Consider the following 23,013-nt stretch of genomic DNA (forward strand, 5'->3'; position numbering starts at 1 on the left):
TGTTGGTTGTTGACGAATTTTCAAGGGGTGTGCAGAGATAGTGAGTTCAGAGGCGCACCGTGTGCTTCGCCCCAGCAGTGTCTGTTCATGACCATCTGAACATTCTCAAATTGTAGGCAGACGTCAAATTCCGGCCACGATAGCCATGATGTTTTCTCTGATGACGGACACACTAGACGCTTCTCACCCCTACCCACTTCCGGTTTTGGATGAAACTTTTGGCAATAGTCGCATAGTAAATGTGTAGGTGTATCCTTTCTCAGAAGTCTCATGAGTTCCAAGTACTCGTGGTTGCGATTCTCAACACCCGGATAGCAAGGGTACTCCGTATCGTAACATTTCCCTGGTGAAGCGGCTGGATCTAGTCCTTTGGTCCATATAATCTTTAGTAGAGGGCTGTAAAAAAGGTCCTTGCATGTCAACGCTAGACAAGCGGTACTGGATGCAGGAAGGTGATCCGTTATCTCTAGAATCAGTTCCAAGGGAAGGCTGACCAAGACAATACATTCGGTCGGAGTCCAAGGTATGTATTCTGTCGTTGATGACATGATTGCTGCAAAGATGGTTTGTGATAGAGACCAGGAGACAGAAATGGTCCAGGGAGAACAGTAGTAATATGTGTCGGCTAGAAGATCTGGAAGTAGAAGATGGGACCAACGTGGTCACATCATTTTCTGACTCTGCAAGAGAGTTAGTGATGATCTTGAAGTCTGGCAAAGCAATGGCTATAGCAATATTGAGCAAGATTACGGAAGCGGAAGCAGCGGCCTATGTATTCGCCGCCTGCAATTTCGAGCGCACCTAGCTTCCAGTATCTGCAAAAGTACACCATTTTTTCTCGCATAGACGCAGTCCACTGGAAGTCACAATGGAAACCTGCCTATACTTCAGGGCCGCGATGTCGAAGATGTGCATGGTGTTACAGACCACTACCGCCTGAAAATACAAAACGGTGTACCATCCACCGACAGCATCGCGAATATGTTTGTGCAATTTTACCGCTCAATCACAATGGGTAAGCCGGAGAAGATAGCATTTGGTTTTGTTTCTTCAAACTCTCAATGGGCAATACACTGACACAAGATGAACTGTTGTATCCCTACAGCACATTAAAGCTTTGAGCACCAGCGTTGGGGGTGTCCTAATAAGTTCCAGTCATTCTTGATGTATGAAAGAAATACTAAACCGAATGAATCAAAGCTTCAACCTCATCCCAAGATCTAGGTGCTGTAGTCAAGTTCTCACATCCATCCTCCTTGACCAGCACATCATCCTCGATACGCACACCGCCGACATCCCAATACTTCGCCAAAACACTCTTATCCACGAATTTGGCGAACTTCTCCTCCTTAAGAGCGGGCTCGATGATGAAGCGGCAGAAGTAAATGCCGGGCTCGACGGTGACGACTGAGTTGGCAGGAACGGTACCTCTGATGCGGAGGTAGCGGAACATGGGATCGGGGTCTTCGTAGTCTGCATTGCCGCCGCAGTCGTGTGTGTCCATGCCGAGATAGTGTCCGAGGCCGTGAGGGAGGAAGAGAGTAGAGACGCGACTGTCGAAGAGTTCCTTCTTGTTGCCGCCAGTCAGGATACCGAGGCGACGAAGGCCGTCGATGGCGATCTCATGGGCGAGCGCGTGAAGGTCCTCCCAGGTGACGTTGGCCTTCAATGCCTTCATGCATTCGGCTTGCATCTCGTCGACGATATCATAGATTTCACGGCTCTCCTTTGTGAATTTGCCTTGAAGAGGATAGGTGCGGGTGATATCTGAGCAGTAGCAGTTGTACTCGCATCCAGCATCGATGAGAAGGTTCAGCTTTTCGGATAGAGGGAGATCGTTGTGAACGTAGTGGAGGGTTGCGGCGCTGGGACCGGAAGCGCAGATACATCCATAGGCTTGCTCACGGCCACCGTTGCTGATGCAGGCGCCGACGAAAGTACCCATAAGCTCTCTCTCGTTACGTGCGTTCTTGACCATACGCATGACTTCTGTGTGAGCATGCGAAGAGATAGCATTGGCATGACGGATGAGGCCAATTTCGTGCTCGTCCTTGACAACACGGCATCTTTCGATTGCGTTCTTGAGCAGGTCCCAGTTGGTCTCCTCGAAGGAGAGGAAAGTGACATGGTCTGCAACTTGCTTGGGAATGGCCAAGATGGTTTTGTGAGGGGTTTCAGGCGATGTCAAGTATGAGTTGACTTTTGTGGAAGGCTTGCAAGCATCAATGTCGTACCTGCCTGAAGTTAATAGAAGCCCGAATTTCGATCATTACATCACTGACTTCTCCAATGCTTCCTTCTCAAGAAGTGGTAAGCCTGACCAGATGACGTCCTCAGGATCGATAGGGGGAATGAAGAGTGTCAGATGATCGTTCTTGATGTCGTATGCAAGGTATGCGTCAGGTACGGCGCATCCAGAGAGGTAGTAAAAGAATCTACGTTGGCTAGGAAGAAGTTAGTTCCACGAAAAGCATCGAAGATAGATTATTTCTTGTATTGCTTCAGGTTGTGAAGACAATATCTGAGAAAAATTGATGGACTTGTTGGCTTACCGGAAGTGTGCAGCTTGGTCATCATCCTATACCACTCCATCAGCAAGCCATACATGTCATACTAGCCACTGTTCAACCACCACCATCCGAACCAGCGCGAACACTCACTTCAACCATAGCAGTCTTCTGCGCCTCCAAGTAGATAACACCCTCCTTGGGACCGCCATTCTTGGCGATGAATTCAGCTACACGTTTGGCGTGTGCCTTGGCGGGGTATTTGCCCGAAGGTGGGGGAGGAAGGTCGTGGTTTGCGAGACCCATGTTTGATGTTCGAGGTATTTAGAAATGGTCTGGAAGGGTCAAACGAGGTCAAATGTTCGAAAATCAAAAGTTTGACAGTTCGTGAGTTTCGATAACACACAGATTGATCAGGATACGGAATGCCAAGGAACGGTGATCGCCTGCCTAATTTGGCCTGTATAGAGTGAATAGCTTGAGGTTTTCTGAAGCAGAAGAGTCGGCACGCAGAGGTGAATAGTTCGATAATTGTTCATTCAATATACATAAGTCGCCGCAGCATCAATGCTATACCATCTCCTCGCACCAAAAACCAAAATACAAAGGTCTGAGAACGCCGTCCGTGGGTAGTGCCATTACTTGTAATAAGACTCCAGAAAACACACAAAACGCCCATGAAGCATAATATTCGGGAATAGTCCCAGAGATCTAATCCTTCCAGCGATTGAGGTATTTCTTCATATCGGCAGCGGTGGGCTGAGTAGCAGCAGATGCCTATTTCCAGACTTGTCAGTAAAGCTGTACAGAAGCAGTGGTGAAGAAGGTCTGGACTTACGGGGTTCTCTCTACTCGAGGCAGTGAAAGTCTGAGACTCAGTTGCGGTGTAGGTGATGGTAGCTGGTGGCGCATATGTCTTGAAGATGGTGAAACTCGTGCTCGGGTTCATCATGGAAGGGGTCTTTGCGGTGATCTTTGTTCCGGGCATGGGTTGAATGGGAGCGTACTTGATGAGGCCGGTCTGGAGGTGGTAGGGTACGGTGTACATCTCTCCACCGATGGCGGCGGCGCCAGTGGCAGCAGCAGCAGCCAAGTTGTGGGCAGCGGGAAGACCGGCGGCAGTACTGGAACCGACGGCTGTGATGCCTGCAATCTGAGCAGCGCTGAAAGTGCCAGTCATACCTGTGAGACCGAAACGCTTGCTGTAGACGATGTCCTGGCCGCCGTCGACGCCGACCGAAACCATTTGCAAGAAGCTAGAGAGAAGATCAGAGGGATTGGTTTGAACAGATAGGGAGGCGAAGACGTACTATCCGTTAGTCGAGGTTTTACCAGCGGTGAGCGGAACGGTGAAGGTGATGGTGCCTGTAGTGCCTACATAGGCGACGTTTGTTTTGATGGTGGCAGCAACTGCCTGTAGGGAGGGTGGGTCAGCACTTGACCATGTATTATTTTTGACAGCGACTCAACGTACGACAGAGGCAGACGTGGCACCACCGGCCATGAGGTTCAAGGTGTAGGCGCTGAATTGATCGATTGTGGGCGATGTTCCGTCGTCAGTCCAGGTGATTGTCATGGCAGTGCCTCCAGGGATCTGAACGCCGGCAGCAGGAGATGTGAATTCGACATCGGCGAAGGCGGTGGCTGCCAGAGTGGCCAGCGCCGTCAAGACTTGGAAGCGCATTGTTTGTGTATTGTGTATTGCGTTTCTTCGACGCGCGGTGTTGAGGGGCCCGACGGGGGGGACAGTCGGCGGTGCTGCAGCTGATGGGCGAGGTTCGAGATGCGACGGGCGTTTATGGTATGGGTATGAAGGCGGTAGCGGCGAAGAGGAGTGTGATTGTCCGGTGGTCGAAAAGTCACAGCAATATGGAAAAGGCAACAAATACGAGAGTCGACATGGATGCGACAAGGCCTTGGCCATTCGTCGTCCACGGTCCGCCTCTCTCCAAGCTGCCGATCTCCGTCAGCCTCACCCCTGAACAAGGTTTCAAACTTTCTACAAATTCCCCGCCAACATGTCCTTTAATTAGTACCTTCTGTCTCCTTTTACGTTACTTATTTCTTCTCTCTCCCTTGCACCTGTGGCATTCTGATACCAAAGTTGTATTGGTAATCCATGGGCAGCTTCTCTTGCTTGGAGAACACAAAGCCATGTCGCTCGTACAGACGTCTTCCGGCTGGTGACGCGTCTATGTAACATTCGACTTGAGCCTCGTCTGCCAGAGCAATTCCATGTTTCAAAATGAGACTTCCAGCACCACGACCTTTGTGTCCTTCTGCTGTCATGAGTAGCTCCATGTCTGACCAATCATGTCAACTGCAGTCGAGAGACAGGCTGGATGGCTTACAGTAATGCTTTCGGTCCTCCATCATCTCATGCCTATTCCTCTCGAAAGCTCCGAATAGTGCCTCTGCAGTCTCAACATCGAGATATGGATCAAGTGCACTCCATCGTTCTTCCTCATGTCCTGGCTGTGCATCTGCATCCTCTTTCTTAGGCCTTACCCACCGTCCATGACTGATAATCTGCCCTGTCTCGTCATCCGTGACTTTCAGACAAATCGTGCTTGAGTCCTTGGTCGCGAAACGGAATATATCTGCCCACGCTATTCGAGTCTCTGTTGTATCGGGTTATCATACGACGGAAGTAGGCGTGGTCGTGAAAGGATTGAGCGAACAATGGTGCGATTGCTTCTGCGTCATCTGAAGTCGCATACTCGAGCCTGAGGCCGCTCTTCTGATCCAGTGTCATTGTGAAAGGCGTTTGAGAAGAATGTCGAAGATTGGGGGGATTCCGCTGGTTATTATGAATGAAGTCTTCTTGCATACTACCTTTGATCGTCCCCTCCATCTCGTATTGATGCATGCCGAATGCTTGCAGATGTTGGAAGTAAGCGCTAGAATACACGAATCTTGATGGTGTTCAGGGAAAAATAAAGTTCATGACGATGAAGTTGCCTATCGAACACTTCTATGACAAAACAAGACCCATGCCATGTAAAAACCAAGCAAGTTCAGACCTCCCAATTAATCGTCCTTGCCCCTCTTGCCAGCGCCCGCACTGGTGCCGCTCCTCGCTCTGTCTTTGAGCGCCGCAGCATGCGCAAATGAAGCACTACTGCTCATGCCAGGTCGACCATTGTTCTCAGAACCTTGACGCCCTCTATGCTGTTCTTCGTCCTCTTCATCCTCTCCAATTTCAAAGCCTTCGGCCATCTCGATCAAATCATCAATGCCGCTAGGTCCCCCTCTACTCGCTACTCCTCGACCTGACTGCGGTTCACGTGATGTACTGGCTTTTGCTGCCATCTTGCGCATCCAGCCTTCGACCGCTGCGCCCACGTTCTCGATATTGATTGATGGCGATTGCGCATGTGTTAGCCCAGGCGTAAAGGGACTCGGATCATCGGAGTAAGTCGGAATGTCTGGAAGATATAGGTTTGATTGGTTCGGCGGAGGTGCAACGTTGGGAAGGTGGCTAGCGAACATCTTATTCAAGCCGTCTTGAGCAGGTCCCGGTGACTTGACGTTCTTGCCCATAGTTCCAACACCTCCTGGACCAGCCAGATAACTTGGGAAATAAGCGTTGCCGGCGTTGGATAACCTTCTGGTCCCACGCGGTCGTTGAGGAACCTCTTGCTTGGGAGAATCCAGAGGGTTCTCGTGTATCACCGAACGGTTCAAATCGAGCGAGGCGGAGGGTGTGTCGATATCCGAATACGACTGAGATTTTCGTCGAGCGGGAGGGAAGAACGCAAGGTTACGGCGGGACGAGCGAGCGATCTCGGTAGGTTGTTTGCTGTTGGGCAGTAACACCCAGGCATCGTGCTCCCATGTTGCTTCCGGATCGTAGGAAGAACGACATGATGAAGATGACGGGCGATCGCCATTTGTGGATACAGATTCATTCCTTTTCCTGCCCGTCGGGACGGGCGTCTTGACCTCCTCTATAGAGGTCGGAAACGGGTTATTCTCCTGAGTGAGCTGGTACAGGTCCTCACTCCCATTAAGTCGAGTACCTTTCACAGCACACTGATCAACAGGAAGCAGGATGGTCTTGCGAGCCTGTATCCGATCATTAGGCCACATACGGTTCGCTCGCCGTAAAGCGGACGGATGAATGTTGTATTTGATAGTGATGCCGGCTAGCGTATCGTCAGGCTTGACATGATGAACATAGACCAAGGCATCTCTGTCATGACCATTTTCGGGAGGAGCGGAAGCTGAGGGACCATCTTCAGAAGAGCGACGCTTGTAGTGGCCGATAGTGTTGTGTTCAGGGGTTGCGTTCATGAGTTGTCTCCTCTTTTCAGCTCTTACCAAAGACTCCCTCTCTTCGTGCGACCCCACACCGATGGCAGGGGAGGATGTCGTGGTCGGAACACCCCATTGCTTCGGAGGGGCACTGGTGTTCCGCGTAGAAGTCGAGTTGATCGAAGGCTTACGACGTCGAGGCGAAGCGCCTGCTTTTGAGTTCCCAGTAGCAGGAGTCAGTAGATCCGAGGCCATACCCTGTATAGCGGACCATGAGTCTCCGAAGAAGGCCGACAGAGTCGCGGGCGACTGAGCGCGATCGGGAGCGAGCCGACTCATGCTTTTCGCAGGTCGGACGGTCTGAGAAGATGCAGTTCGCGGTAATCGTGTACTCGGCATAGGCGATGGCTCGCGGGACTCGAAAGGAGAAGGTAGCGGCGAGGCATGGCGTGCCATGGGGGTCAGGGTAGCTGGAGCTTCATCGTCAAGACCAGAGATGAGTCTGGGAGCTCTTGGGCGTAGGGTCGACGACTGTGCTGTCGTCGAGCTAGTGCGCGAGCTCATGGCCCAACAGACATGTGGTCAGGTCTGTCACGGCTCCTGCTGGACAAGTAGGGTAGCTGCTGCTGCTTGTCTACTCCGTCTGGGGATAAGCTCGGCCTTGTTATTTCCGCTCCTCGATGTCTCGTCTCGTTGGTACGTGAAAGCAGCTTCCAGTGTACGTTGGACGCATCTGCGAGCGGTACGAGGCAGGGAAGGACAGATTGCTTGTCGCCGCTAAAGATGTGAGCGATAGATGCAAGTTGATGCCCCTCGGTATCTCGACAACAGCCCCAAGACTCATGAGAACCCCCAAGCCAGTGCCTCGTCATACAGTCCGTGCGTTCCTCCGGTCCCGCCGCTAGCAATCGCGCCCTCATTTTCGAAACGCGTCCCTGAACTTGTTCACACTTGCACAAAGTCATCTCTCGTGGCCATTCCTGGAGTTATTCAGCCTTGTAGATATGCACGATGGCACTCGAAACCACTTCCAAGCCTAGAGAGAGTGACGATCTTGGGTCCCTCTTTGATCATAGTTGAAGATGCTCGAGTAACAAAACAGAGTAATATTTGATGCTGACTACTAGTAAAGCTCCAACCAAAGTATGTAACAGCAGTGACCTTCGCGCCTGCGTAATCCTTCTTGTGCGTCTCGGTATACATACTTGATTGTCTCATACTCGTGAGTAGCCCCACAGGCCTTACCCCTTTCCACCCTCGATCGCCTTTTCGTCCCACACCCACTCTAGGTGTACTGCCAAGCACCGGCTGTGATGTTCTGGTCGTGGACGAGAGCGTACACACCGACACACGAGCTGGAGAAGCTGACGCCAGCCAGACGTGCGAAGAGTTGCCAGGCTGTCGTGTTGCTGCCTGGGGGAACGACAGGGCAAGTGACCAGGTCCTCGCCGTTGGGTCCGAAGTAACCGCCGCCCTCGTAAGCGATGCCACCACCGTAGTAGCTGAGGTTCCACTGGGACGACGAGTGTGCTTGGGTGAAGGCCAGAGCGCCGTCTTTCTGCCAATAGATGCTTTGTCCGCCCGGGACCACGGTGGCCTGCGTCGCTCGGTTAGTGTTGTTACATCACTGGGCTTCGTTCTTGCTTACCATGTATCCGTTGCCGATGAGGGTCATGTCATTGGGGAAGGAGGAGCAGATGCTTCCGACGTTCGATGGGCAGTAGGTGGCAGCGTGTCCTCCGACCCAGAAGTGGTTGCCAGAGGCTTGGATAGGCTGGCCGCTGAAGTCCTGGTCAGGGTTGCTGGCGGTGAGGGTGAAGGTTCCGCTGGCCTTTCTTGGCTTCTCCGAGAGGTCTGTTCCGTTGCAGCTGGTGTTCGTTAGCGATTGTGTGATGGATCTGATGGATGAATGATGACAAACTTGTAGCGGTAAGGTGTGTAGCAGGCGCCGGCACACTCTTCCATGGGTTCGCCGTTAACGACCGGGCAGAGGGCGTTACTATCGGCTCCAGCTCTGCAGGCATAACTGCTGGGGTTGTACCACTGACTTCCACATTGCCTGAGGGCGAGATCGGTCGGGGCGACGACGACGGCCGGAAGAGGCGTGGCGTGCGTGAGGGCCAGCAAGCCAGCGAGGGCGGTCAGAGAGTAAGTAGTTGACTTCATTGTGGGTGTTTGTGGGTATGATAATTGATGTTCTTTGATGTGTTGATGATGAGAAGGGAAAGGAGGAGAGCGTTCTCCCTGGGAAGTAAGGCGAGAAGCTCCCTGTTCGTTGCCTTGAGGCAGGTACTTGTATTGCACTTGCCTGTTCATGAGAGCGAAATTCTCCATGTTCTACACCTTCGTACCTGCCTTCTACCAGCCGGCCAAGCTATGTGACACCAGCCACAAGGTGTAGCTTCCCCCTCTCCAAGAGCCGTGCGATCAATGTAGCTATCCATCAAAATACACACAATGTGATTGGAAAATCAGGGGATGTCCGGTGAGAGGCCAAATAATTCGAGCTCTCAGCGGAGCCTCTCTGGATATACAATGACACTGTGCATTTGGATAGCTAGACTTTCGGAAGCATCTGGTGCTTGAGATAATTGCGGACAAACCGACTCCCTGCGCTTGATTATAAACTCGAAACGCTTAGCTGGGTTCGTAAGGGAGGTGTGATATGGTGATAGATGCCCAGGCCATCATCGCGCAAAGCCCGTACCGAGCATGGAAACAAAAAGTGACCAGTCGTAGATTTTCGTGCTCATGCGGGCGTGCCCAATATGCATGGTTGTGTGATCGGCATGCATGCATTACACCGGCCAAAACCTGGTTTGAGTGTCAAAAGGTCAGTAGGTTATGCATGACCTGATAGACGAGAACAAAGAGGCACCGCTAAAGCTATGAGTGGCACGTTGACAGGGGACAAGGTTTCAAGGAGTTTCAGGAGGACGTATAACCATTACGATGCAGTCGAGACATGTAGAGTCTGGTGGTCTACTGGTATCGACCTTCAGCTTCTGAACTCGCATCTCATGGACCCAGGCAGACAGCAAAAGCAATCTTCGTGCAGTTGTTCTGTCCCAGTCCGTGGTACCACAGACTCGTTGCTGCCTCTGCTGCATAAGTACTATGCGTGTGACCAGCACTCGGCCATGTCATGCACTGTTTCTTGCTCGGGACCGTGTCCGAGAGCTCTGCCTCAATCCTCATGTGAATATCCATAACGACACTGGTAATCCGTTGTTGTGCAGCTATGGTATCATCATTTTTGGTTGTCCTTCAACTCAAGCACCTGGTAAAACTGGTTAGCGACCGGAAGGGAAGTTTCAGAAGGTCAACTTGCCATGTCGACCCAGTTCCCGCCACCGAAAGTGGCCTTACTGGGACCCTTGTTCTCAAATCCGAGCTTCTCGTAGAACTTGACAAGCTCACCGTGTGCAAGCAAAGCAATCCTGTCAGCGGCCTGGACATAGCCCATACGCTGATAGAAGGCTTTGAGCAGAGTCGAACCAAGACCTTGGCCTTGCAGGGATGGCAAGACGGCCAGGCTGTGTACAGCAATGGTGCGGCCTTCTTCTCTGTGGCCAACGCTGCTTGACGAGGTACCGGAAGTTTTCCAGTCTTTCGGAACTTCCATGTCCTCGTCCATGACAGTAGGGTTGGTGGTCTTGGTCACGACACAGTGAGCAAGGAGTACAGACTTGCGCGCCGGAGCTCCGGAGTATAGATGGTGAGCACTGGATGCCGTCTCAACCGATGCAAGAGGAGAAGAAGGGTTGTTCATGTCGACAGAAGTGAAGAGACCGAGACAGAGGCCACCACATTTCGTGAAGCGATACTCGAACTGTGTGCAATGTACGTTAGCTACAATAGTCGAATAAGTCTTTGTCTCAATCACAAAGTCAAGAGAAATGGACAGAGATGCAGATGGTGCTCCCATAGCCATAAGATGATTGGCGCTATGTTGAGTAGGCGACCAAATCACGTGTAGGGGCCGCAAGGGAAAGCATCATGCAGCAAGAAGGGTAGTACGATACCTTTTCTCTGGTTGCACGCTCTTCGGGTGGGAACGTGGCGTCCTCCAACTTGACAGCGCTGTCAATGTCGGAAGTGGTCAGAGTCTGGACGTAAGGCTTGATCTCAGCAAGGTGATCCTGCTTCTCCATATCACGAGAGATCTTGTCCTTGGGTTCATCTTGATCGCCTCTCATCAAACCGGCCAGATCGCGGGGCATGTCGGTACGAGGCACGTGGTGATCAGAGATGAGAATTACAAGCAAGGAGATAGGTGTGAGGGCAAAATTAATCCCTGGCGTGTGATCGTTTCAAAGAAAGGACGAGAATTGGCAAAGAAGAAGTGAGTTTGTCGAAGGGTTACTCAAGCATTCTGCCTCACAGACTTGCGGGTTGGCAGTGACGTCTGGCAGCATGCGCATGGGCCATGGTGGGGTGAAGGATGGATGGCATCAGAGCGCGTCAAGACAACGAGAAACAGGTCTCAGCCATGATGGACTTGACAGGTCAAAGGCTTAGATGAGGATACAGGAGAGGGATGCACAGAGCTGCACGACTGCAGAACAATCAAGGAGAAACGCGGTTTGAATGCGACCAAAGGCGACAAAAGAGGGGCACTCGGCAGCATCATGACAGCGATAGATGTTTGACCGCCAATCTGCCAGCGACTTGTCATGCACGGCTGCATGGCGCATCTTTGGTAACGGACAGGAGAAGCAAGAGCAGGAGTAGGAGCAGGAGCAGGAGCAGGCTGCGAAGGCGGGCTTCAGTTATTTCAAAATATATATGCTTGTGCAGTCTAATCCACGTGTCTGTCGTTGATCGTCCAGACTCTCACGGCTCTTGCTCGCCTTTGCCTCCGCAAGCTTTCAAGGCGCTTCCACGAGCTTCGGTCACGGTAGACTCTCACAGTCTCGCTCACTGTTCACATTACTCATCACGTCCAAGTGCAACAACCAAGAACATCACCAACGCCGGGTCATCTATCCAAGACACAAGACCAACCTCTTTCGCCGCCTGTCAACCTCTTTCAGCGACGTGCATATCCCCATCCCAGTCACGTCTACGCAAGGCAGCCTCCCCCAGTCCAGCAACTATGTGAGTACCGTGACACTCGACCATTCTGGACATTCTGTTTTCGACCACACATGCTGATGCGCCATCGAACAGGGTGCAAGTCACCATTCAAATAAACGCCCCCGGCCATGCTCTCGATGAGGAATTCCTACCGCTCGACGCCGACATCTCGTCCACTCTTGCCGATCTCAAGAAGCAGGTCCACGACGGCACCGGCTTCCCCATCCCCTCGATCCAGTTCTTCCTCAACGGCGCTCCAGTAGTCGGCGAGACAAACACTCTGGAACAGGCAGGAATCAAGAATGGGGAGATGCTCTACATGCTAGTCCGCGACCAGAACAACATGCCCCGTCAGCAGGCCCGCCCACCACAAGCCCAGCCACCGCAACAAGGCCGTTTCAGCAATGACCAGATCGAGACCCTGCGTCTACAGCTATTGGGCAACCCCCAAGCCATGCAACAGGTCAGCCAGGAGAGACCTGAGTTGGCCGCCGCCGCCTCGGATCCCGCTCGTTTCCGTGAACTGTACGTCAGCTCTATCCAGCAGGCCGAGTCTAGAGAGCGCGAGAGACGCGAGCAGATGCAGTTGCTGAACGATGACCCCTTCAACATCGAGGCTCAGCAGAAGATTGAGGAAATCATCCGTCAAGATCGTGTCATGGAGAACTTGGAGTATGCCTACGAGCACAACCCCGAAGGTAGGCCCATCTAGCCTCCACAATCCGCCACATGTGCTAATCTTATCCAGTTTTTGGCCGTGTGACGATGCTCTACATCAACTGTGAAGTAAATGGCCACAAGCTCAAGGCCTTTGTCGATTCGGGTGCCCAAACTACCATCATGTCTCCAAGCTGCGCTGAAAACTGTGGCATCATGCGTTTGATCGACAAGCGTTACTCTGGTATCGCTCGCGGTGTTGGCACTGCCCAGATTCTGGGCCGCGTGCATTCCGCCGACATTAAGATTGGCAATGCCGTGATGCCTTGTTCTTTCACCGTCATGGAGGGCAAAGATGTCGATCTTCTGCTCGGCCTGGACATGCTCAAGCGTTACCAGGGTTGTATCGATCTTCGTCGCAACAAGTTGGTCTTTGAGAGCAACGAGGTTGATTTCTTGCCCGAGTCCGAATTGCCTAGATCCTTTGAGGAGGCTTTGCAAAACGAGGAACATATCAAGGGTCCTAACGGGACCGAGATTGGCACCAAGTCAGGCACCGTTACTCAGGCCGGCCCTTCATCGCAACAATCCAACGGCAACTTTCAAGGACAGGGTCGCACCGCTGGTGAACCATCTAGCAGTGGACCCGCAGTACATCCTACACCTGCAGCCTCCGCACCCGCCAGGGCAGCTCCTACGCAAGCCACTCCGGGAAGCAAGCATCCAGAGTCAGCCATTGAGCAGCTAATTGGCCTTGGCTTCTCTAGACAGGAAGCCATTTCCGCTTTGGACGCAACAGATGGCAACGTCGAGTATGCTGCAGGTCTTCTTTTCGGATCCGGTTAAATGAAGAAACAAATGCATCACGAAATCTACGACGAAGGGAGGTTCGGAATGTCTACCATCGAGCATTTTCACGGCGTTTTTTCTTTTCACTGCACAGCAGGTGCTCTCGATTCAGGGTCGGGAAGGCGGAATGGGAGTTATAGAGGTGGGGCTTTCCTTTTTCATCAGAATTTCTGTCTCTTTGCTACCACCTGTTTTTATTCGGCATGGCCCCCCATATGACTTAAATCATAACCTCAATTACCCCTCTGTTTTTCTGGGCTCCTTCCGCCTCATAATGTCGTTTCCATTTCGCGTTTCCGTCATTGAAAAAAGCCATAGAGCCATTCGAAGTCATCATTCGTCCCTTTCCTTGCTGCTCCGAGAACACACAACGCAAGACCAGTCCACCTGTTCCTCCCAACCCCAAGTCTGTCAACGCCACGCCTCATGCTCGCTCGACATCAGAAAAGAAGCGACACGACCTGCGGGACGATTCAATCCAAAGTCTGCGCAAACATGAGATTGACAGAAGACAAACCTGGCATGCTGTTCTGCGGAGATCTTAGTCAGAGGACATCGCCTCATAGAGAGAAGTGGTCTCGAGAGTCTCAGGGACCTGATCCGTCATGGGAAAGATGAAGTTGAAGTCCATCTCGGATGACTTATCCTGGTCGAACGAAAACTCGTCGTCGGAATTCTCGGCAGCCTCGGTGACGTGGCGCATGGCGTAGTAGTCAGCCAAGAAGTCACCCTTGGAAGTCTCTGCCATCTCCTGGTTGAGAGACGTGGTTTCAGAAACGGCATTAATGATGCGAGAGATGCTTTCGACGTCAATCTCGGATGTCTTATCCTGGTCAAACGAAAAGTCATCGTCGGAGTCCTTGATAGTGTCGGTTGTGTTGTCCATGGCAGGAGAGTCGGTCTTGGTGTCACCACCAGCAAATTCATCCTCCTCCTCCTCGAAAATGAAAATGAAGTCATCATCAGTGAACTGAGGAGCGTAGGCCATGGCAGAAGAGCCAGCCTTGCGGCGACCCTCAGCAATAGCCTCCTCATCTTCGAGGATGAAGTTGAAGTCATCGTCAACAAACTCAGAAGTGCGGGACATGGCAAGAGGTCCTGTCTTGAAGCCGTCCTTGGAAATTTCCTCTATCTCACCGAGATCGAAGTCATTGTTAACGACCTCGGCGACATCGTTCTTGGCAGGCGAAACTAGAGGGAGTGGCTTGGAGTTGTCGACAGCGCGCTTCTCCCGGATCAATTGCATCATCTCATACCAGGGAATGCTGGGATAGAAGGAACACTCGTCCGAATCTGTGTCACTGGCGGTTTCCTTGCGCAGCAAGTGACGCCAGTTCTTGCGTCTGGGTTTGGGCTTGCTCAACTCGAACATGTATTTCTCTCCCCTTCTGAGGACATCGGCAAGTTGTCCCTCGATGTAAGTCTTGCGACACATCTCATCATAATCGCTGAGGGTAAAAGGCTCCAGTTCGAAACACAAGATATATCTTGGACCGCAGATGGGCATTTCGGTGACTTTCCTGGGCGGCTTGTCACCAGGTGGAAGATCGGGCGTCTTGTGTGGCGACTGACGAGGCGAGATGGAGAAAGACCTCACTCGAGTCTTCATCCATACGATGTTGGTAGACTTGTTGGCGATGTCTTTGCGAACCTGCTTGAGTTCATCCTCCTGGGACTGAAGAGCCAGAGCATGGAACTTGAGCTCGTGGTCTGGAAGCTGCTCACCCCTGTTGAAGCGGATGAGAATGTTCTGATACATGGCGATCTGATCATCCTTGGGCAACGTGTCGTGGATGATGTACTCAGGGTACTGGTCCATGTTGACTCTCTCGACTGTGGACTTGATGTAATGCTCCTTGTTCTTACGACGCACAGCCTCTGTTCCTTCGTCCATGGCGGCCAGTTGCTCTGGTCCATTCATGGCATGGAAAGCTTTCACAAGCTTTGTACGAAGGCGGCGATACTCATCAGAGGCTGTGTCGACACCACTCTCCTTCATAGCGATAAGCTGATCGTGGAATGGCAGGACAATCCGCTTGAACTCCTCAAACGCGTCGTACAGCATTCTGGTCTGACGCTCATACAGCGATTCGAATCCGCCGGAGAACTTAGGGCGGCGTACGAGCTTCTTTCCGACCAGGTAGTAGTGATACTGGGTCAACGAGGCTGCATCGTCGAAGTACTCGAAGGCCTTTGCCATGTCTCTGGCGTCTTGTTCCTCGTCTCTGATCCGCTGACGGCGAGCCTTGTCATCCTTGAACGCCTGTGCAGACTCCTTCGTGTGGAAGGGGTAGGGGGTCGTCTCACGGAGACGGGCACGCTGCTTGTCGTCAAGGTGCTCGTAGTTCGGCATGGAATGGAGTGCCTGATCATGAGCACTCATGTCCTCGCCGTCGACCAAGAAACCGAGGCCAATGCGACGCAAGAGCTTCTCCATGACGGAACCATTCTTCTTGGCCAGGTTCTGTACGAGTGTCAATTCGGGTCGATGTATGACGAAAGGGGTAATCACTTACTCTCTTCTTCAGACGCTTTATGTCGTCGACTCTGGCTACGAACTCCTCCTCGCGCCATTCTTGCACGTCGGCAGCCGACCTCTCGTGGGCACACTGTGCGGCCAGGGCACCGGGGGGCTTGTTGCTCGCCTGGTAGTAGTCGTTGCCGGGACCCGGTTTGCCGCGACGCAAACCGTACATCTCTGGTGTGTATGTCATTGCTAAAATCATGCGTCAACGCAAAGACGACACGAAAGGGGTCGCACCGATGGCAGGAGCGAGTAGATATTCAGGAGCGAACAATGGTACTTACGAGCGGCACAAAAAAACCAGCAATGTTGTTGTTGGTTGGTAGGGAAATTTGGTGGAGGAAGAGGTAGCAGTAGTGGTGTAGGCGTTCACATCGCTTTGTAATCGACAGCACTGACCGCCTATAGTCACTATCGTTCCCCTTTCACTCCGAGTGAACGGTATAGGCTCACAGAAGGACGAATTTTGGTGCTAAAAACGACTGTGGACTCAGTGAATTTATCGATCTCGGTCACGTGCGATGCTCACTTGGTCATTTTTCGACCTCGATTCTGGTATACGATATGTCTATCACATGGTAAAAAATCACGTGTGATGCTCACTTTATCCGTGGTAGGTTATGCTTTCTCTGGACCCCTCTCTGATTTGAATATCATCTTGCCTTTTTATGTGTGTAATAGTAGTCAGCACTGTCTCTGGGAAACGCAGATATACCCCCGTTTGACACCTTTTATATCCTTTCAAAATCGTCTCTCTTTGGACCCATCAATGGGTTTCAAAACCTTCCTGCATTTTTACATACATGTGTATAGCCCCACTCTGCACACGAAGGAGCACAATGCCCCTTTCAACCCCCTTCAATGCTGCTCTAAAGGTACATATATAGTAGGTATCCCAGTCACCAAATACTGCAACAGTTTAGATGTCAAAATGCGAGAAGATTTTGAGAAACAAGGGATTGTCCAGTGAGATGGCGATGGGTTTGAGCTCTCAGTGGACATTCTCTGGATCGTCAAAACCATCTTGCATTTTGACAAAAGAATTCTGCTGGTGTTGGATGTTGGAGATATCATCATAGGTAGCTACTACGGTATGGATATTCTGGCTCTCTTTGGACCTTTATAACGATACGGAAATCATCTTGCATTTAGACAGGCTCTTTGACAAGGGTCGCTGGTGGTGGGAGCTTCTATTATAGCATACGGATGGAGGCTCTTTGTGCTCTTTGTCTGCAGTAGAGTGTTTGTTTGCAATATCATATTATTAAAGAGCTACGTAATCAATCGTGGAAAGCCACCTAGTTCAAAGTGACAATGAGCTTCTTGGCAGAAACACCCTTTCTCAAGATATCAAGTCCCTTCTGCAGTGACTCCAGACCATTTCCAACGACTTCAGCCTTGGGTGCCGACTTGTATTTGCCTTCTGCGAGTGCCTGAGGGAGGTAGTTGACAAAGATAGCTTCTCCAACTCCACTGTTTGTGATAGCGCTAGCGAAGACACGGTTGTACTTCATGTCGGCGGGCATGCTGGCGGGCAGCTGCACAGTGGTGGTGAAGAACTTGTTGCCGTTGATCTTGGGGAAGAGGTCTGCGCAGATGGCGACTGCGTCAGCAGCTTCGCCAGCAGTGTGCAGCACACCAGCAAAGGTCTTGTCCTCGAAGACGGTAGCCAGCTGCTCGACCAGAGTGGTAGAGTCAACGTTGTAGTCCAAGACTTCAGTGGCACCAAAGCTGCGGACGAGTTCAAAGTTCTTGGGCGAAGCGGTAGCGATCACCTCGTATCCGGCGGCGACAGCGAGCTGAATGGCACTGAGGCCTACGCTTGTTGCGCCGCTCCAGATCAAGACTGTCTGTCCAGTTGGCTTCGAAGAAAGTGAAGGGTGCTGCAGGGCAAGCTGGTCCTTCTGGAACAGTCCGCAGGAGGCAGTGCCTGCTCCTAAAGGAATCACAGCGGCATCGACGTAGGACAAGCTGTCCGGGATGTGGGACGCCATCTTTCCGACGACGACGGTGTACTCCTGGAAAGCAGATCCAGAAGGGCTGTTGGCAGAAACACCTCCAGCCTGAGCGAGGACTCTGTCGCCAGGCTTGAAGCGAGACGAGACTGCACTGCCAACCTCGACCACCTCGCCGGCGAGATCGTTGCCGAGGATGGTGGGGTAGGAGAGAGATGGGAACATTGCCATGTCTTGGAGTTTAAAGTCGATGGGGTTGATGGCGATAGCATGGTTCTTGATGAGTATGTAGTCGGCGGAAGGAGAAGTGTAAGGTGTATCCTTGATTTCGACAGGAACGCCCGGCTTGGGCTGCCATGCTGCGGTGTTGGAAGGCATTGCTGAGATTATTGCGTTGATTGAGTAGTTGTTGGATGCTTGTGTATGTGTTTGTGTGAGTTGTGTTTGCTTTGGACAGCGACTCTGGGCTTATATGTATCCCGACCAGAGACAATATATCTCCAGCTCGGAGCAATGCAAGTCGGACTTGCCCGAATAGGAAACTGTTATCCCCATTCTCCGAGCCACCGGATAACCCAACACAACACGCGCATCGGCAGAAGAAGCCAGAAGAAGTATCTTGGGACCTGTTGCTGACTGTACTTTCTTCAGATTATGCTTCCGACCGCTTTCGGAGCCCGAGGCTGGCTTTTGATTATTGATGGAAGGTGCGATACCTCGTCGCTCGGACTTGCTGAACGATGGCTCGGCCGAGCGCTCCGCGATTTTCAGCGACGACTCTCATTCTATTCATGTCCAAGCAAGATTATTTTGATACTAATGTGTTCCTGCGATCAGTTTGAGCGATAGGAGAGCTGTAAAAATGCAAGATATTTTTGTTTTTGACAGCTCCAGAAAATCCACTGCTCGAAGCGCTTTGCGGCATACCAGAGCCATGACTACTACAAAATCACTCCGACAAAGTTCTGATTATCGCCTTTGTATTCAAATCAGAGCCTCTCTATGATTGCAATATAATTGCAAGACCGATGATCAGAGCAATGGGCCTCCTAGCCTCTTGCATTCACTGTCGGTCATAGTTCAAAAAGACTCACCAAAGGGGGAAAAAGCCAGCTTGAACAGAGAGGTTCTTTGGAAAAAGACCTGGCAAAAAGTTTGTGTCCACTGGGATTCGAACCCAAGATCTCGACAACAGTCCCTCCAGCACATCGTTGAATCCGAAGCTGCACTACACGTGGTGTAGAGATGTGACGGGGCAAATTACAGTTGCGTATGCTATCCAATTACACCACAGACACTAGTTTTGGGAGTCCCCAAGATTTGGAGATACAAGTACCACCAGAAAATCTTGCAGCATCCAGATATATGCTAGATATTGTCCAACGATGTTATTTCCTGATGGTCGATAATCCGAAAGCACTTTCCGTGTCCAGAAGACAATGCCACCAAGACTCTGTTCAATCTTTGCGGTGCTTCTCAGGGCGCTGAGGCCTTCGCGTCGTGATGCGTCACTGGGCCTCATCAAAAGGCCAACGGATCAAATTCTGAGACCCAAAAAGACGTTTGAAATTGTACAAGAGGACTCTCGCAGCACCGGAGGAAAAACAGTGTCCTGATATCCGAGACTGCCGCGACTGCTTGTTGGGTGTGAAGTCGTTCGAGTGATTCAGTGCTTCCGACAGCGCATAAAGGTAGCCTTCGCCAGGGTTCGAACCGCGACTACCCAGCCAGATCCGGTGTAATAAAAAGCACGGCCAAGAACTCCAGTATCATGATGATCGCGCCCAGGAATAGATAATATCGCATCTCTGCAATGATGGATCACTCGACAGGCAGCTAGAAAATAAAGACCAGGCAAGAATGTGTACCAGGTCTGTTGGGCGAAAAACTGGGTTGACCAGAAAATCTTTCATACAGCATTAGTACTTGGGTCTGGTCCAAGTGTTACTGAGGCGTTGCTGTACGTAAGATTTTTTTGTGAGCTTCCCAACCACTACACCAAGGGCGTCCCCTTGGCGACCAGACAACGGAAAGGTTGCCGCCGAAAGGGTCACACAAAAAATAGTATATAACGGTAGACTGCACAACGCCGGTGCTAAAAGGATGGTAGCAACGCCTTGCAAATTCTCGCAGCACCGTCGCTTGCTCGCCTTCGTCGCGACGCAGATCACTCGATGTCCTCGTGATACCGTTGTATCTCCACATTTTGTTGCAATATCTCGCAAGAACGTTCTTCGAAGATGAGTCGAGTATACCGTGCTTTGGTTTTCTCCAGATTTGTAGAACGACTTCCGGCTGTACTCTCGCTGTGCAATATCGTCAGGTGTCGTTGGCGACCTCAACCGCCGCACCAGATGGCTCAATATCGAGTTCCTTCGTCCAGAGAACCAAGATTTATGGACATGGCCCAGTGCCACCAAATTTTGGCACAACAGTATCTTCCAGGAACCTAGTCGTAACTGATGTCGTCCACCGAGGCTCCGTAATAGTGGCGGTACATGGTTCCTCGTGGGGCACATATGATGCGACGCCTCGTCTGCCAACGACGGTCGTTGATTTGGTATCTGAAGCGACTTCAAAGGGGGTTGTCGTATGTCTGCGCCGTATCTTGAAAGAGTACAGTGATCTTTGATTCGGGTCCCGGCACGGCTAAGAGCGACTTCTCACGTCCGGAAAATTGCCAGACTTTCGTCCGTCGTCCTTGAGAGTAAGCAAATCGACTCTCAATCTTCCAAGAATGTGTTCCAACCTCCTACAAGAGGCGACGGCAGACATCCTGGTCGGCTTTGAACCACCGTTGGCTGCTGGTGGTCCTTGTCATGGGTCTGAATGATCGAGTGGAGAATTGGTCGTATCATCCTATACAGATCTGCAGCTCTAGCTGGAACAAGATGTTTCTCGGCAGTTCATTTTGATAAAGGATCCCTGGTGTGAAGACAAGTTCTGCAGAGGACGAGAGGACGAGAGGACGAGCTGATGTCGCCTGCGCTGATCCTTCATGAACGGTTGGTCAAAGCGTTTTTCCGCTCGTACTTCGTACCACCTCCAGAGCGTCGCGCCTTCCTCCTTCAGCACCACACCTTGTGTGATTTTCATTCATCTTCAATCGTGCTCGTCAAACCATCATCAAGATGGCTGTTCCCATCTGGCAACGCAAGCGCGATCTGGTATACCTGATCTTCTTTCTCACCCACATCCCCATCATGTTTTGTAAGTTGCAGTCTGTTTGTTGATATCAAAGCAAACCTTCGCTAGCAATCTGCCTCTTTATCATGCGTATAGCTAACCACGTTGCCAGGTGTCGACCTTACACCGCTGTATCCAGTGGCTTTGAAGCCTGCTTTCATGACCGATCTGAGAAAGTGGTACATCACCACTTACAGAGACCAATTCTTCTCTTCTCCTCCGTAAGAATGCTCCGCTGCTTTGATACTGGACAATCAGCTAAGCCGTCTCCCAGTACCTGGTTTGATACATACATATGGCTTGAGGCTCTCTACCACGTTCCATTGAGCTTCTGGGCTGTACCTGCTCTTCTTCGCGATGATCCAAAGGTGCCACTACATCTGCTGGTCTTCGCTCTTGAGGCCGGACTCACCACATTGACATGCATTACCGACTACTTGTCTTGGAGTGGATACTCGAACAACGAGAAAATCGAGCTTGGAAAGCTATACGTACCCTACCTCGCGCTTGCTGTCTTCATGGGCCTGGACATGTTCCAACGCTTAAGCCAGGGCATCTCCAGATCAATCAAGACAATCAAGGGCGACAAGTCTCAATAGAATTGGGCTCTCGATGGAGGTTTCGTATGTCGTCAATTATCTCTTGCATTTCTACTGGTACAGAAGGAAACCATGGCTTCTCGCAGGAGTGAAGAGCTCGTAGATCACGACCGAACGAGGGTTAGACCGCCGAGAGGGCGACTCATCTTCCATTGCGGCTGCGTGCGTCGCCTAGCTCAAAAGACTTGCTTTACTTCGAACCGTCTTTCTTCCTCAGACGCCATCAAGAAAATGTCTTTCCTCACCGCCCTCTTCTCCTGCTTCGGCAGCAACAAGGCTCCCGCCCCTGCCCCCAAGATTGTAAGCTCTCGTGCTCCTGTGTGACTGCGCGCACGTATACTGATACACTAAACGATAGTCGGGTCCTCGCTGCTTTCGCCATGAAAGCACCGGCGACCATGCCATCCCCCTGCGTGCCTTTGTGAGCACGCCTCCTCCTTACGTGCAGCCACAGCGCCCCTAAGTGGCCGGGCCGGGTTAGTGACGACCTACTTCCTCCTGCTGACGAGCTCTTTGACTGACTTCATACACAGGGATGGCTGGTCTGCCTTCTCAACCTCTCTCTGAGGCACCCCCCTCGCGGGTGACCTCCTCCTCTTCCTCGCAGAGATGCTCCTTCGGGGGTATCCTCTTGCCTCCTTTTCTCCTTTGCGGGCCCATTGGCCATCAGGTCAATTATATAGAGTGAAAATCAACGCTCTGAAACCCCGTTGTCGTCTGAACGTGTGCCTACGTGCTTTGTGATGTGTATTATACCAGAGTGAAGCCCCTTGTACGTCTCGGTGTGTGCCTGATGTGCCTTTCGACCTCAAATTCCTCTCCGTCCTGTCTGTGGTGCTATAAAATAACACATAATGACGCAGCAAAAATTTGCACGTAGCTGCTATGTCCACTGAAGAGTCCTTTAGATCGGCACTCTCGCTGGCAGAACTCAGTATAGTCAAATCACTGCTGCATTTCGACCGGTACATCAGTACCATACAGGCTACCTGAGATGCAGGACAAGGTCACCCCAGTGAACCCCTTACTACTGCTTCTCAAGCACCCATCGTAGCTTACATCACATCATCAAAAGGCAGGATAGCTTTGCACTGGGCAGCAGCGTCCACTGAGAGCTGCTTAGGTCGGCACTCTCCTTGGAGGATTTCAGTGTAGTCAACATCATCTTGCATTTTTACATGCATATTCCTACTGTACTGGGTAGATGAGATGTAGAGCAAGGTTCTACATCTCTCAGATGAGTCTGCTAGCCCTCATAGACACAGAGCAGTGCTGAGCAGCTTGTATGGATGCACAGTGATTTTGTGGTTGGAAGGAGCGTCCAGAGAAATGCCATTACCTCAGGGCTTTCATTGAACAACACGGCTATACTGAATTGGCTTTGCATTTCTGCAGCGCCA

At 51.5% G+C, this 23,013-nt stretch overlaps 11 protein-coding genes across 11 annotated transcripts; 2 read left to right on the forward strand and 9 right to left on the reverse strand.

The window, feature by feature from the left end:
- Positions 1–1,019: 1,019 nt before the first annotated feature.
- M438DRAFT_403216 (X-Pro dipeptidase) lies at positions 1,020–2,878 on the reverse strand. The gene is made up of 4 exons (XM_029909644.1): positions 2,661–2,878; positions 2,553–2,578; positions 2,283–2,444; positions 1,020–2,234 (listed from the first exon to the last, which is right to left on the reverse strand). Exons 1-4 carry the CDS (start codon positions 2,811–2,813, stop codon positions 1,181–1,183), a joined length of 1,395 nt encoding a protein of 464 aa, XP_029764088.1. The 5' UTR covers positions 2,814–2,878; the 3' UTR covers positions 1,020–1,180.
- Positions 2,879–3,068: 190 nt separating this feature from the next.
- M438DRAFT_290868 (uncharacterized protein) lies at positions 3,069–4,393 on the reverse strand. The gene is made up of 4 exons (XM_029901726.1): positions 3,982–4,393; positions 3,818–3,921; positions 3,346–3,763; positions 3,069–3,284 (listed from the first exon to the last, which is right to left on the reverse strand). Exons 1-4 carry the CDS (start codon positions 4,189–4,191, stop codon positions 3,219–3,221), a joined length of 798 nt encoding a protein of 265 aa, XP_029764089.1. The 5' UTR covers positions 4,192–4,393; the 3' UTR covers positions 3,069–3,218.
- Positions 4,394–4,565: 172 nt separating this feature from the next.
- On the reverse strand, positions 4,566–5,262 carry M438DRAFT_352654 (acyl-CoA N-acyltransferase; the record flags this gene model as incomplete). Its single annotated transcript, XM_029906806.1, has 3 exons — positions 4,566–4,810; positions 4,859–5,116; positions 5,151–5,262. The coding sequence occupies 3 exons, from the start codon at positions 5,260–5,262 to the stop codon at positions 4,566–4,568; spliced, it is 615 nt and encodes a 204-aa protein (XP_029764090.1).
- On the reverse strand, positions 5,164–7,560 carry M438DRAFT_343026 (uncharacterized protein). The gene has a single exon (XM_029904889.1). The coding sequence runs from the start codon at positions 7,326–7,328 to the stop codon at positions 5,538–5,540; it is 1,791 nt and encodes a 596-aa protein (XP_029764091.1). The 5' UTR covers positions 7,329–7,560; the 3' UTR covers positions 5,164–5,537.
- Positions 7,561–7,849: 289 nt separating this feature from the next.
- On the reverse strand, positions 7,850–9,376 carry M438DRAFT_343027 (uncharacterized protein). The gene is made up of 3 exons (XM_029904890.1): positions 8,686–9,376; positions 8,413–8,632; positions 7,850–8,361 (listed from the first exon to the last, which is right to left on the reverse strand). The coding sequence occupies exons 1-3, from the start codon at positions 9,096–9,098 to the stop codon at positions 8,050–8,052; spliced, it is 945 nt and encodes a 314-aa protein (XP_029764092.1). The 5' UTR covers positions 9,099–9,376; the 3' UTR covers positions 7,850–8,049.
- A 572-nt stretch (positions 9,377–9,948) lies between these two features.
- Positions 9,949–10,918, reverse strand: M438DRAFT_312892 (acyl-CoA N-acyltransferase; the record flags this gene model as incomplete). Its single annotated transcript, XM_029902533.1, has 2 exons — positions 9,949–10,596; positions 10,790–10,918. 2 exons carry the CDS (start codon positions 10,916–10,918, stop codon positions 10,087–10,089), a joined length of 639 nt encoding a protein of 212 aa, XP_029764093.1. The 3' UTR covers positions 9,949–10,086.
- Positions 10,919–11,134: 216 nt separating this feature from the next.
- Positions 11,135–12,705, forward strand: M438DRAFT_134789 (uncharacterized protein). Its single transcript, XM_029898849.1, has 3 exons — positions 11,135–11,664; positions 11,715–11,822; positions 12,256–12,705. The coding sequence occupies exons 1-3, from the start codon at positions 11,305–11,307 to the stop codon at positions 12,553–12,555; spliced, it is 768 nt and encodes a 255-aa protein (XP_029764094.1). The 5' UTR covers positions 11,135–11,304; the 3' UTR covers positions 12,556–12,705.
- A 1,185-nt stretch (positions 12,706–13,890) lies between these two features.
- On the reverse strand, positions 13,891–16,227 carry M438DRAFT_403223 (uncharacterized protein; the record flags this gene model as incomplete). Its single annotated transcript, XM_029909645.1, has 2 exons — positions 15,866–16,227; positions 13,891–15,813 (listed from the first exon to the last, which is right to left on the reverse strand). The coding sequence occupies exons 1-2, from the start codon at positions 16,073–16,075 to the stop codon at positions 13,891–13,893; spliced, it is 2,133 nt and encodes a 710-aa protein (XP_029764095.1). The 5' UTR covers positions 16,076–16,227.
- A 944-nt stretch (positions 16,228–17,171) lies between these two features.
- M438DRAFT_266159 (oxidoreductase) lies at positions 17,172–18,206 on the reverse strand (the record flags this gene model as incomplete). Its single annotated transcript, XM_029900082.1, has 1 exon — positions 17,172–18,206. One exon carries the CDS (start codon positions 18,204–18,206, stop codon positions 17,172–17,174), a length of 1,035 nt encoding a protein of 344 aa, XP_029764096.1.
- A 1,342-nt stretch (positions 18,207–19,548) lies between these two features.
- Positions 19,549–20,723, reverse strand: M438DRAFT_134931 (uncharacterized protein). Its single transcript, XM_029898850.1, has one exon. It carries the CDS (start codon positions 20,345–20,347, stop codon positions 19,748–19,750), a length of 600 nt encoding a protein of 199 aa, XP_029764097.1. The 5' UTR covers positions 20,348–20,723; the 3' UTR covers positions 19,549–19,747.
- A 236-nt stretch (positions 20,724–20,959) lies between these two features.
- On the forward strand, positions 20,960–21,613 carry M438DRAFT_267173 (uncharacterized protein; the record flags this gene model as incomplete). Its single annotated transcript, XM_029900162.1, has 3 exons — positions 20,960–21,038; positions 21,127–21,235; positions 21,289–21,613. The coding sequence occupies 3 exons, from the start codon at positions 20,960–20,962 to the stop codon at positions 21,611–21,613; spliced, it is 513 nt and encodes a 170-aa protein (XP_029764098.1).
- Between the last annotated feature and the right edge of the window lie 1,400 nt (positions 21,614–23,013).

This window comes from Aureobasidium pullulans (genome assembly GCF_000721785.1).
Source record: "Aureobasidium pullulans EXF-150 unplaced genomic scaffold scaffold_3, whole genome shotgun sequence".
Taxonomy (NCBI): domain Eukaryota; kingdom Fungi; phylum Ascomycota; class Dothideomycetes; order Dothideales; family Saccotheciaceae; genus Aureobasidium; species Aureobasidium pullulans.

Excerpts from the sequence above, each read along its gene's own strand:
- M438DRAFT_403216 (XM_029909644.1), bottom strand. The coding sequence starts at position 2,813 with ATGGGTCTCGCAAACCACGACCTTCCTCCCCCACCTTCGGGCAAATAC. Across the intron at positions 2,579-2,660 it reads AGAAGACTGCTATGGTTGAA|GATGATGACCAAGCTGCACA; the intron begins GTGAGTGTTCGC and ends GGAGTGGTATAG. Across the intron at positions 2,445-2,552 it reads GACCAAGCTGCACACTTCCG|CCAACGTAGATTCTTTTACT; the intron begins GTAAGCCAACAA and ends ACTTCTTCCTAG.
- M438DRAFT_290868 (XM_029901726.1), bottom strand. The coding sequence starts at position 4,191 with ATGCGCTTCCAAGTCTTGACGGCGCTGGCCACTCTGGCAGCCACCGCC. Across the intron at positions 3,764-3,817 it reads AAAACCTCGACTAACGGATA|CTTCTTGCAAATGGTTTCGG; the intron begins GTACGTCTTCGC and ends TCTTCTCTCTAG. Across the intron at positions 3,285-3,345 it reads CCTCGAGTAGAGAGAACCCC|GCATCTGCTGCTACTCAGCC; the intron begins GTAAGTCCAGAC and ends GTCTGGAAATAG.
- M438DRAFT_343026 (XM_029904889.1), bottom strand. The coding sequence starts at position 7,328 with ATGAGCTCGCGCACTAGCTCGACGACAGCACAGTCGTCGACCCTACGC.
- M438DRAFT_343027 (XM_029904890.1), bottom strand. The coding sequence starts at position 9,098 with ATGGAGAATTTCGCTCTCATGAACAGGCAAGTGCAATACAAGTACCTG. Across the intron at positions 8,633-8,685 it reads TACACACCTTACCGCTACAA|CTGCAACGGAACAGACCTCT; the intron begins GTTTGTCATCAT and ends AACGAACACCAG. Across the intron at positions 8,362-8,412 it reads TCATCGGCAACGGATACATG|GCCACCGTGGTCCCGGGCGG; the intron begins GTAAGCAAGAAC and ends CGAGCGACGCAG.
- M438DRAFT_134789 (XM_029898849.1), top strand. The coding sequence starts at position 11,305 with ATGCACAGAGCTGCACGACTGCAGAACAATCAAGGAGAAACGCGGTTT. Across the intron at positions 11,665-11,714 it reads TTCCACGAGCTTCGGTCACG|TGCAACAACCAAGAACATCA; the intron begins GTAGACTCTCAC and ends ATCACGTCCAAG. Across the intron at positions 11,823-12,255 it reads ACGTGCATATCCCCATCCCA|ATCGAGACCCTGCGTCTACA; the intron begins GTCACGTCTACG and ends AGCAATGACCAG.
- M438DRAFT_134931 (XM_029898850.1), bottom strand. The coding sequence starts at position 20,347 with ATGTGCCCCACGAGGAACCATGTACCGCCACTATTACGGAGCCTCGGT.